Source organism: Olea europaea, chromosome 13, assembly GCF_002742605.1.
Source record: "Olea europaea var. sylvestris chromosome 13, O_europaea_v1, whole genome shotgun sequence".
NCBI classification, from domain to species: Eukaryota; Viridiplantae; Streptophyta; class Magnoliopsida; order Lamiales; family Oleaceae; genus Olea; species Olea europaea.
The window spans coordinates 23127195-23138290 of record NC_036249.1 but is presented as its reverse complement, the minus strand read 5'-3'; the positions used below and the strand labels follow the sequence as shown (position 1 = coordinate 23138290).

At 34.7% G+C, this 11096-nt stretch overlaps 1 protein-coding gene across 8 annotated transcripts; it reads left to right on the top strand.

The window, feature by feature from the left end:
• The first annotated feature begins 1792 nt into the window (after positions 1-1792).
• LOC111407923 (calmodulin-binding receptor-like cytoplasmic kinase 3) lies at positions 1793-10542 on the top strand. 8 transcript variants are annotated; one of them, XR_002705237.1, is made up of 10 exons: positions 1798-1964; positions 2582-3028; positions 3148-3399; positions 4645-4907; positions 5725-5890; positions 5976-6065; positions 6409-6704; positions 8326-8538; positions 8786-8830; positions 10151-10542. XR_002705237.1 is itself a non-coding variant. In XM_023037644.1 (10 exons), exons 2-8 carry the CDS (start codon positions 2770-2772, stop codon positions 8530-8532), a joined length of 1533 nt encoding a protein of 510 aa, XP_022893412.1. In that variant the 5' UTR covers positions 1798-1964; positions 2582-2769; the 3' UTR covers positions 8533-8538; positions 8790-8830; positions 10151-10542. The 8 variants fall into 8 exon arrangements, 6 of the variants coding, with proteins under 6 accessions (XP_022893409.1, XP_022893412.1, XP_022893411.1 ...); XR_002705236.1 differs by having other exon boundaries at positions 10145-10542; XM_023037644.1 differs by having other exon boundaries at positions 8790-8830.
• Positions 10543-11096: the final 554 nt, after the last annotated feature.

Here is an 11096-nt window from a genome sequence, read left to right as displayed (position 1 = left end):
AATATTATTCATTTCATGTCAAATTACTTAAAATACTTTGTAGAAATAATTATGTCTTGCATCAAAGTCATGTTTATGGTAGAGAAGAAATTTTATTCAATTTCGCTGGTCGAAATCATTTGGAGTGTTCCTATGGCATGACGTGGTCATTATATCTTGGGAGATGATTGTTGGAAAATCGTTAGCATCGATGTAGGGCAAATTTATCTTAACGACCAAGTGTCAAAACACTTGGCTCGATCAAAAATTCATCATTTGCATCTTTCTTCATTCATTTTCTGATTTCTCTTAATTATGGTTTGATTTTATAAATTGATTAACATTATTTACATGTTTGTTCTACGAGATTTGATTCAAATAATAACTTGCTTTCGTTCAAGAATCGAAAGAGATGAATCTATATTCATACATTCGGATTTGGTAACTATTATTGTTTTACTTTTCAAATTCTATTTCGGTAAGTCGAAATTACGTTTCGATTTCACGCAAAATAAACGGTATGCTTTTGTGAATATAATATGTACATAATCGGTGTATTTCCCAACAGCTACCGTCTGTTCCATTTGTCCTGCAAACAAGCCCTTCTCTTCCTTGACTAGCAGCAACTCTGCTAAAGCAGTTGTAGCTTACACTAGCTAGGCGAACTCCCACTCTGATCCAGCTATCTCTTTTGTCGCTCGGCATTTCGTTTTTTGTGGGATAATTGCTGCAACCAATTCTCTTTAATAGCAACTGATTCTAGCAGCTTATTCTTGCCAAGATGAGGTTGGGATTAAACCTCTTTGCTTGGGGGGTAGGAGTGGAAACGTCTGAGAGAACGCTTCGCGAAAGAATCGTGTGGCGCGGTGAAAGGTTTCCCATTGGGGTTTTCGACCCACCTAGTCTCTACGTACTTGTGGAAGAGGTAGGATTCCTTGATATTAAGGTGTCAAGGCAGTCGAAGAAGACCACAAGTGGAAGCAACTAATGCTTTGATCATGACTCCAGATGAGAAAGCATTGATCTCTAGGCAGTCCGGTGTGACGGGATAGAGCTAGCATTTAGGTCCTCTTCTTGACAACAAGCAACCACTTCTTTATCGTTATTCAACTCTTCTAGTACTACTTTTCCCTCGTTGGATGGCACTTTCTTGACGAATATTTCTAGGTGAGTGGTGGGCAGAATAGGCTAGGCGGAAGATGGAGTAGCATCAGTCAACTTCCTTTCTTTGACCATGGGATTGATTGTAAACAAGTATGCCGCACCATGAGCATCTACGCTGCCTCAAGGAAGGAAAGATCCTACCCTCATCTAGGGGTGAGCGCGGTTCGGTTCGGTTCTAAAGAGAACCGAACCGAACCAAATTTTTCGGGTATCTAGTAAATAGAACCGTTTGGTCCAAATATAATTATGGACCCGTTCGGGTTCGGTTCTGTATTATAATTAAATTTTTTAACATTTATAACAATATTATATAAATACAACTAATGATGTTCTGAACGCCGCGTTAACTCATCTTCAATCAACGTGATTTAATGTAACTATTAAGACCGTATGTGGGATAAAGCTATTATTCATACCTAACTATTTTCCACAAAATAATGACGAAACGTATAACTTGTACAAATCTTTCCATTTTCCAAGTCAATACGATCTATTATAAAATTGGAAAAAACAAATAAGGGCTAAAATTATAAAGAAAGTGATATTTTAATATGACAATTACTTAAATTAATAAATAATTATGTCTTAACATAAAAAGTCATTTAATTAAAGTATGATGAAATAGAAATTTCTATAAAATGGTCAATAATTGATTGATTTCCAGCACTCGATCAATATAATATTTCTGGCCGGTCCCTGTGAATGTCACTTTGACTCTTTCTTTGTTAATGTAACAATCAGTATGCACACAGTATAACAATATACCAAAGTTTACGTCTCTATGCGCTCTCTTGTTCGATAAAGCAGCCGCCTTTATTCAGGTTAGATTGTTGACTACAATAAATGATTTATTGATCAGTAGATGGTATTCTGTTTTGGGTTTATTGCTAGCATTTTAACTCTGACGTGAGCTTGTAATTCAGTTTTAGTTTACTTTAGTGTGTAATTTATAACCTGGGCTGTATTGGTATGTAGTTGAATCATTTTTGGTTTATAATTTGAATTCTCAGCTTTGGTGAAGTTGGCAGGTTGATTAATTCTGTATTTTCTGAACCTTTATGTGTTTTTTCGGTAGTCTGCTACTTGAATTCAAGAGTTTTAATAGAAACCTGAGATTGATGTGTCGATTTTATTTTATTTTATTATTTTTTTGGGTTGTTCGAAAACTGGACTTGTTGAATGGGTACCCTAAAAATTCAGTTCCTACCGGGGATTTTCTCCGTGTTCTTGGGTTCAAAATCATTTTTCTCGAAATAACTGCATTGACATATTTTATTTTTTTCATCTTGGAGTATTGTGGTTTTCTATGTAACTTTGAAGTAGTCGAAATTGAGTAGGCTGATTTGAAATGATAGTGATTATGGAATTTTGAAGTGCCAACTGTGTCTATTTGCTTTGTCAAGTTCGAGTTTGTATACTAGTGACTTCAACTTGGCAGGTGATTGTTGGAAATTGATTTTCCTCAACGCGGGGTACTTGGGAACTTTGAACTGATAATCAATTTCCTTTTTTGGTAAATTGAACTTGGGCTACGTTCCTTTGATTCAACCGAAGTTTCACTATTGAACATGTTTCAGTTACCTTTTGGCCTTTCAAGGATGAATCTTTTTGCGGTGCTGCTATAAAATGGCATTAGTTTTGTTAAGTCTAGTATTGGTGGTGCAATCGCCAATAATATCTGCTTCTGGGTCGTGGGAGCATAGGAAGGCTTGTGTAACATACCATATAAGCGCCTTGTACGATTCGAGTCAGGAACTGTTTTACATAGATGGAACATTGGTGGACAAATACTTCTTCTGTAATGCTATCAGAATAAATCTTGCAAATCATTGCTTCATTACGGGAAATGTCAGAACTCGATACTGTGGGTTGGGTTTCTCGTTAGGTATGCTCCATCAAATTTATATAGATATTTGCTTTCCATCTCAATCAATTTGTATGATGATCCCTAGAAAAAAGCTTTCAATAATTTACGAAATACTGCATCTTTCTGTTCTGTCACAGATGAGTGGCCTTTGGGGCCGGGAAGAAAATTTTTAAGACCAGTGGTTAGAGAAGGATCTACAGGACATGATTACAATAAAATATTTCAGAAGACAAAGGATAAACATGCTAAGAACTCTCTATTAACCCCCCAAAGGTTGGCCATGGCGATACCAGCTTTCTTTGTTTTATGTTGCGCATTAATTTGCCCATGCTTTCAAGCGAGGAAGAAAGGAATTGGTCATACTGTTCTCCCCAAGGAGCCAAATTCAAGTGAGTGAAATCATTTTCATTCTTCTAGTGTTTATTGGTGTTTGTGTAGAGTCGACCCTCTTATAACAAATAATATTGGCCAACAGAAAAAACTATTGATAATCATTTTGAATCCATATGTGGTATAAAAGGACATAAATCAATAAATATATGTTTTAGTTGATACACGTGAAAGTTTTTCGGGATTTAGTTTGATTAGAGTCTTGGTCATTATAGCTTAAAACAGAACCATGCTTTTGATTTATACAATTCTACATGTAACCGAGGACTTGGGAACAGAAAATTAATTATCTTGGACTTAACAAAGAACATATTAATGTTGATGAAAATCATCCTCCCTCTCTCCAAAATATACAATTCTACTTGTAACCTAAGACTTGAAGCAGAAAAGTAATTATCTTGGACTTAACAAAAGAACATATTAATGTTGATGAAAATCATCCTCCCTCTCTCCAAAATATACAATTCTACTTGTAACCTAAGACTTGAAGCAGAAAAGTAATTATCTTGGACTTAACAAAAGAACATATTAATGTTGATGAAAATCATCCTCCCTCTCTCCAAAATATACAATTCTACTTGTAACCTAAGACTTGAAGCAGAAAAGTAATTATCTTGGACTTAACAAAAGAATATATAAATGTTGAAAATTATCAAATATATCTGCAACGAGACACCAAAAGATGCAATTAAAATAGTTTGAAGTGTAGTAACTATGTGTTTATAATGTTTGGCCCCCACATATTCCATGAAATGAAGTAAATGTGCTGAAAATTTATATTGCTAACCATATTATGGGTAACATGTGCAGATGCAAACTATAATCTATTAGAAATATCTCTCATCACTAATACTATTAACTATGGCATGTGGAATGGAGTTGGTTCTTAAAAATTCAAAATATTTGGGAATTCGATGTATAAAATAATAATTATGAATGATGGATTTTATACTATGTTTTGTAAAATCTAGACACAATCATGAGTGTCTCATCTGCTATAGATGTGTTGCATGCATAGACTTCTGAATAAAAGTCAATTCCATGTTTAAAAGAAATAATTTAAGGTAAATTTCATCTCCGTTATAAGGATAATTTCAATGGCTCAAGACTTCTTGTTTAGTCATGCTTATGGATAGTCAGTATGGAAGAATTAGAACATATATATATATATATATAGGTATTCATGCAATTCGCTCAATTAATTTTTATCTGCATACTTACACACTATTGCACTATTCTTGCAGTGGATTCAGTTTCATCTTTAGAAATGAATTCTGTGTCTGAAAAGATTATGGCTAGTCCACTAAGAATGCCACCCAGTCCTTCAAGATTTTCCATGTCACCAAAACTTGATAGGATTGGATCTGTTCATCTTGATATGAGCCAAGTTGCCAGAGCGACACACAATTTCTCGTCATCACTACTAATTGGTGAAGGAGGGTTTGGGACTGTCTACAGGGCTGAGTTACCAGATGGCAAGGTAGTCGCCATTAAACGAGCTAGGAAGGTATAGCTCTTGTTCTTTTTCTGAACCTCAAGTTTGTTGCTTCGTCATTAGAAGTTTCAAGCATCTCCAAGAGACTTTTTAAACATAAAATCCTCTATATTTTAAAGAGTCAATCCTTTAAATTATACTCCAAAAGGCTTCAAATTAACATTTTAAAAAAGAGAGTGAGTTTGGCTCTCTAAACCCATTTTCTATAATTAAATGCATTCAAAGAATTTCAATTTTTTTTGGAGGAAAATAATAGAATAATTTGAAGTGAAACTAATGAAAATAAAACATAGAGAAAAACAACAAATATTTTTGGGGGGAATGATAAAATTAATTGTTAAAGATAAAGAGCATGTTGAAGTATTTAAAAAATTTTACTCTCTAAATTTATAGGTGCTCACTAAATTGCTAAATATGCTTTTAAAAATAGTCTTTTGGAGATACTCTTAGGGACATCAATAATTGCATAAAAAAACATTGTGTTCGAAGGCAAGCAAGACATTATCCTGCCATGCAAACAAAGTCATATGTTGATATTGATGGTAGAAACACAGAAGGCCGTGAATGTCATTGTAGAAAGTCCAACATGCTTCACTAGTAAATTCATTTTGTAACTATTTCAAATATTATTTATTTTCTTTAGGTGACAGTCTTCTATGATTATATTTTGAAAATTTGAAGCAACTTTTAGTCACTCCATTCATAAGAGAGGCTTCTTGAAAAATACCAGAAATAGGTGTCAAACAAAAAACACACGCGTTTCTCGCTACGAACTTGAATGTGCTAATTTCTATTTATGGTCTTAGCTAATTTGGGAAAATAAATGCAGGAATATTTTGAAGCCTTACAAACTGAATTTAGAAGAGAAGTTGAACTTCTGTCAAAAATTGATCATAGAAATCTAGTCAAGCTGCTTGGCTATGTTGAAAAAGGAAATGAACGCCTGATTATTACTGAGTATGTGCCAGGTGGTACACTTAGAGAACATCTAGATGGTAAAGCTTTTAAACTCAGACATTACCAGCGTTGCAGTCTCGTGGATTAGTATAAATGCAGTATTTTTGCTGATGTTAATGGTAGGTCAGAAAGAAAAGATATTGGATTTCAATCAGCGACTTGAAATCTCCATTGATGTTGCTCACGGCCTGACCTATCTCCATCTATATGCAGGTAAGAACACTTTCCTCTGAGTTGATTTTGTCGTCATTATTTAGAGAATACAGGAAATGTGACTTCTACAACCATGAAACTGAAACAGTCTGATCCTTTACTGTACGGTCCATGATCCCCAACAGCAGGAATTAGTCATGAATTTGCTCCCTGATTTCAGATGACGCACGTTACTGATATCTAAATAGGATAAACTAAGATTGAATTTCATGGTGCTATTTTCACTTACTGGTATATATGTGTTAAAATCTTCTTGTGGCTTAGCCTATATTTAATATGCTTATCTCTGTTCTTATCCTGGAGGTTCATGACTTTTTTTTTTTTTTTTTTACTTTAATTGCAGAGAAGCAAATTATCCATAGAGATGTGAAGTCATCCAATATATTATTGACCGAGAGCATGAGAGCCAAAGTTGCAGATTTTGGATTTGCGAGGCTAGGAGATGACTCTGACAAAACACACATTTCAACCAAAGTAAAGGGCACAGTTGGTTACCTTGATCCCGAGTATATGAAGACATACCAGCTCACACCCAAAAGCGATGTTTTCTCATTTGGGGTTTTGCTATTAGAAATTTTAACTGGTCGTAGACCTGTGGAATTGAAGAGATCACATGATGAGAGGGTGACAATTAGATGGGTAAGTTTTTCCCTTTTTTGTACTTAACAAAGTTATTTGCTTTAGCAGTCATGTAATACTCGTGTAAGAGGAGATCATGATCTGGACAAGACTTTATTATTTTTCTAGTAATGATATTTAACTTCATGGGAGGTATCTTTTGGGTAATTGATAAGAATTGAGTCCTACACTCCTATTTCCTATTTACGAGAGCAATAAATGAAAACAAGCAAAGTGCAGACATGTTTATAGTGATTCACTTTTAATGTGAGAGCTATGTCTACTCGTATTGATTCTTTGGGATCCTTCCTTTCTTTCAACGGAAGGAACAGAGATAGAATCAGACCTAGGTTTTCAATATGAAGAAGAAGTTCACAATGATGATCTCACGCCTCTAGTCTTTTTCCCACAGAAAAAAGCCACATAAAAATTCTTTATGTCGCTGGAATATTAGGGCTGACTTAATACAGTTATGAAATACCCAACACGTAAAAAATATGGGCTACTCAACATCATCCAACAATAATTGGTAAGCATATCCCTCAAAAGTCATTAACAATGTGTCTCTTAGTTGTAGAGCTGTCTGAAGCAGATTTAGTTAGAAGTTTCTATCTGAACTTAGTAGTGCTAGGAAGATGGGCTTATCTATCTGCATCATTCTCTATCAAGTCTTTGTCCTAGTTGTCATGAAGGTCCTAGTCCATAGGATAGAATGCTTGCTACTTATGGAGTAGACATTAGTTCTTAGAATAAATTGGTTGGGGAACCAAAAAAAGTTTCTACTGATGAAAAGGTAACAGAAAAGCATAAATATAGGGAAAAAGGGACAGAAAGAAGGAAATTACATTCATGAGCACGAAGCAAGTATCAAGGTAGTCAGACTGTCAACTGTATTCTGATTAATGAGCAGTGAATTTACTTGTGCCAATGTGGGTGCGGAATTATCATAGGTTGTAATCATAATATTGTTTGAGCTGTTATTAAGGCGACCCAAATTTTGCAACAGGTGCTTTACAGGAGTTCTCACTAAAATAGTTTCAAAAGTACTTTGTAGTATACCTCATTAGACAACCTTTCACTCTTAACCATAAATTAGCCTGTAATCAGAAGTGCAATTTACTGTATTTTTTTTTCCTTTTGATTTCTGTTGAAACTGGATTGGTCAGAATTACGCTTGTATACTTCTTTTGGTGGTTATAGCTTCTTCCCTGCTATGGCGGTGCCTGAATGTGGCAGGGGTATCTCCCCCCTTATGCAACTTGTCTGCCCCATAATTTTCGTTGTACAAGGGTTCACTACCATGTTTATTAAATAGCATACACAATAATTCTTCACTTTTACATAACTCGTGCACAATGGATTTTCCTTTTTTTTTTTTTTAGTCTAAGGGCTAGACATTGTAATTTTCAAAAAATAGGTGATGGTAAGTTTGGCATCCAGGACACCTTTGGACTATTCTAAGATGTTGAACCACCTTATCCACAAACTTTAACCTTTTAAAGAGGATAGGTGCATACATTCATAATAAGGTAATTGCATGCTCCATCTGAAAGCTCATTGGATGGGTGCTGTTTAGCCATTTCCCTCCACTAGAAGAACTGCTTGTTCACGTAACTCATTATACTGAATTATGTTTGTGCAGGCTTTTAGAAAGTATAATGAAGGAAAATATATGGAGATGTTAGATCCTTCGATGAATGAAATGGTAGACGAGGAGATACTGGAGAAAATGTTTGGTTTGGCTATCCAGTGTGCAGCGCCTACTCGAGCAGATCGTCCAGACATGAAATCAGTGGGGGAGCAGTTGTGGGGAATTAGAATGGACTATTTGAAAAGTGGAAGGAGATAGTTAAAGGTGACTGACTATCCTAAACAATGGCATTGATTGCTGATATCTTGTTCAACTCATACATCATTCTTGTTTGACAAAAGACCAGAGAGTTTGCTTACATTATTTTAGACTAATATTTGTTCATCCGTATTTCACGAGCTATCTCTTCACAATTCTGGAAGAAAAATATTAGAAATAAACAATAAGTGATTAAATTGGTTGGCCTTTTCCACAATTTTTCTTTATTTTTTCCTTTTCCTTTTGGGTTGAGGTGGTTTCGTGATTTGGGAGTTAGGGCGCCTACTTGCAGCTGCAGGTAAGCACTTTCCTTTTCTATTAAGAATCCAACTTCATTATTTGACTGAGTAGCATTTGCTGATATTTCATTATAGATTTCTATTTGTTAATCTGAAGTGTAGGAATTTCATTTTCCGCTTTTCTTTATCTTTCTTCTTAATAATCTATATGCTTGCAAACATCTTCATATAACTAAGCCTAATTAGTAGAGCTATTTAACTAAACGCAAATATAGTAAGAAATTAGTTGTCTGAAATAAAATTAACTTGGCTATTACGCAACAAATGTTGAGGGCCTTTTCGTACATTGGACTGGACATGCAAAAATTTTCAGTCGTACAATCCAATCCTGTGTACCAAACATGTAAAATCTTATTTTGAACAAAGTGTTCCTCTTTATAAATCCTTCTTAGTACATCATATCTTTTTATTCTCTTAATTGGTTTATGCAAATTATGTTGCTTGCTTCCAAATTCCAATACTCCATTTAATTCTACTCGACTTCTTCTCTTAGCAAGGAGAAGATAAAGCCAATAGATATAAAAACTTATGCCATTCCAGCTACGTCTTTCGATTTGTAGGTATACTAAGAAGAATGGCACAGATTGGTAGGAAATTACAGGCATAATATGATGTAGGTATACATCAGATTAGCATATATATAATCGTCGGGGCTATAATGGTCGGGGCTGCCTGAAAAAATTTAGGAGCAGGGTTAGGATTTGAAAGGTTGTGTGTTTCTTTTGAGCCTGATTTAGCATTGTCTTTGGTCTGGAATGTTTTGATTTGTAATGGGAGTAATACTTTCCGTGTTTAAATTTCTCTATAAGGTTTTGGTATCGATACGTGTAATTTGAAGTTCATTGCTTTCCATGTAAGATTTGATCAAGAACTTTACATATTAGCGTACCAGTAAATTGTAAATACCGTCAAAACTATAATTATGCAGCAGTTTTCTCTCTTTCACCTTTCTGTTTCTCACACTTGGTTTACCTTTGCCTATTTTCTGAATCATGCAATGTATACTTGCTTGAAAATGATAAAATTATGTAATATTATTTCATATCATTACAATTTATACCAGGCTCTCTACTGTTTCTGTGTAGTAATGGTGCGTTTTTCAGCTATGTTCCTCATGTTGATGCTTGTCATGAGTACTTATTGATATCTTTCTTTCGATTTTGCCTCGTCAATTGCAAATTGCACACGACATCGAGTTAAGTTTTGACCTTTATATGCCTATATCTTAGTCGTAATGGTATATTGGAACGACTGGGCCTAATTGTCTTCATGAGATTATGGAAACCAGATCTTGATTCTTGATTTGTTAATAGGAACAGGTCCATTAGTGGTGGTAGAGGCAAAGACCTGCCAGTCACAGAGCCTTCGGTTTCCAGGACCATCTAGAAGCAATGCCAATGCGCTGCAATTTTCCAGCCAGAGGGTTTTTACGATGGACAGTGCAGGTGGTCTTATATTTCGATCATTGCCACTGCATTAGACTGTTAACTAGCATCTTGAGGGTTTTCAAATCGTTGCTTATGTCCAAGATTTTTATCATACACTTCTTGATTTGAATTTTATTTTATGTTATGTGCGCCAATACCCAACTTTTGCTATTCTTGGCTTGTTCATATAAAATTTTCACTCCAAAAAAACTGATGATCAGAACTTTTTGTTTCATCAGGTGAATCCATAAAACCAGTGAATAAAGATTGTTATTTTATCGATCGACAACTTTTTGCGAAATTCACAAGACAAAACACAAAACTAGATGAGAAGTGTTCATGAAAATGGACGTTTAGCTCTTTTGTTGAAGTTGTTGCTCTTAATGATTCAACTTAAATAATGTTGAAATATGAGTGTAATTTGGAGATTAGCTTCATATGGTGTGATTATAGGTCCTTAACCTTTAAAGTGAGGTTTTGAAACCTATTTGAATATATGAATTTGGATTCTCATGTGATGAAAATCATGATGTTAAAGTTGCATGTGTCTTTTAGTTGAATTGAAGGTAAAACTTAAATGATTTGGTAATTTTGTAGATTTTAATGCCAATATTGATGGTTTCAATGACTTTAGCTTCAAATTCACAAATTTAAATACAATGGGAAAAACCTCACTTGTGAAGTTGATGATCCATAACCACTCTACGTGAAAGATTAGGGAGTCTGATCCTAATTTACTAGATATATAAATTTATAATTAGACAGAACATGATCAACTGGCTATTTTTCATAATCTGAAAAATCAACACTTAGGCAAATTTCAGGACTAAAAAGGTGG

Coding starts and splice junctions, on each gene's coding strand:
- LOC111407923 (XM_023037641.1), top strand. CDS start 2,770: ATGGCATTAGTTTTGTTAAGTCTAGTATTGGTGGTGCAATCGCCAATA. Junction 3,400..4,644: donor CCCCAAGGAGCCAAATTCAA/GTGAGTGAAATC, acceptor CTATTCTTGCAG/TGGATTCAGTTTCATCTTTA. Junction 4,908..5,724: donor CCATTAAACGAGCTAGGAAG/GTATAGCTCTTG, acceptor AAATAAATGCAG/GAATATTTTGAAGCCTTACA.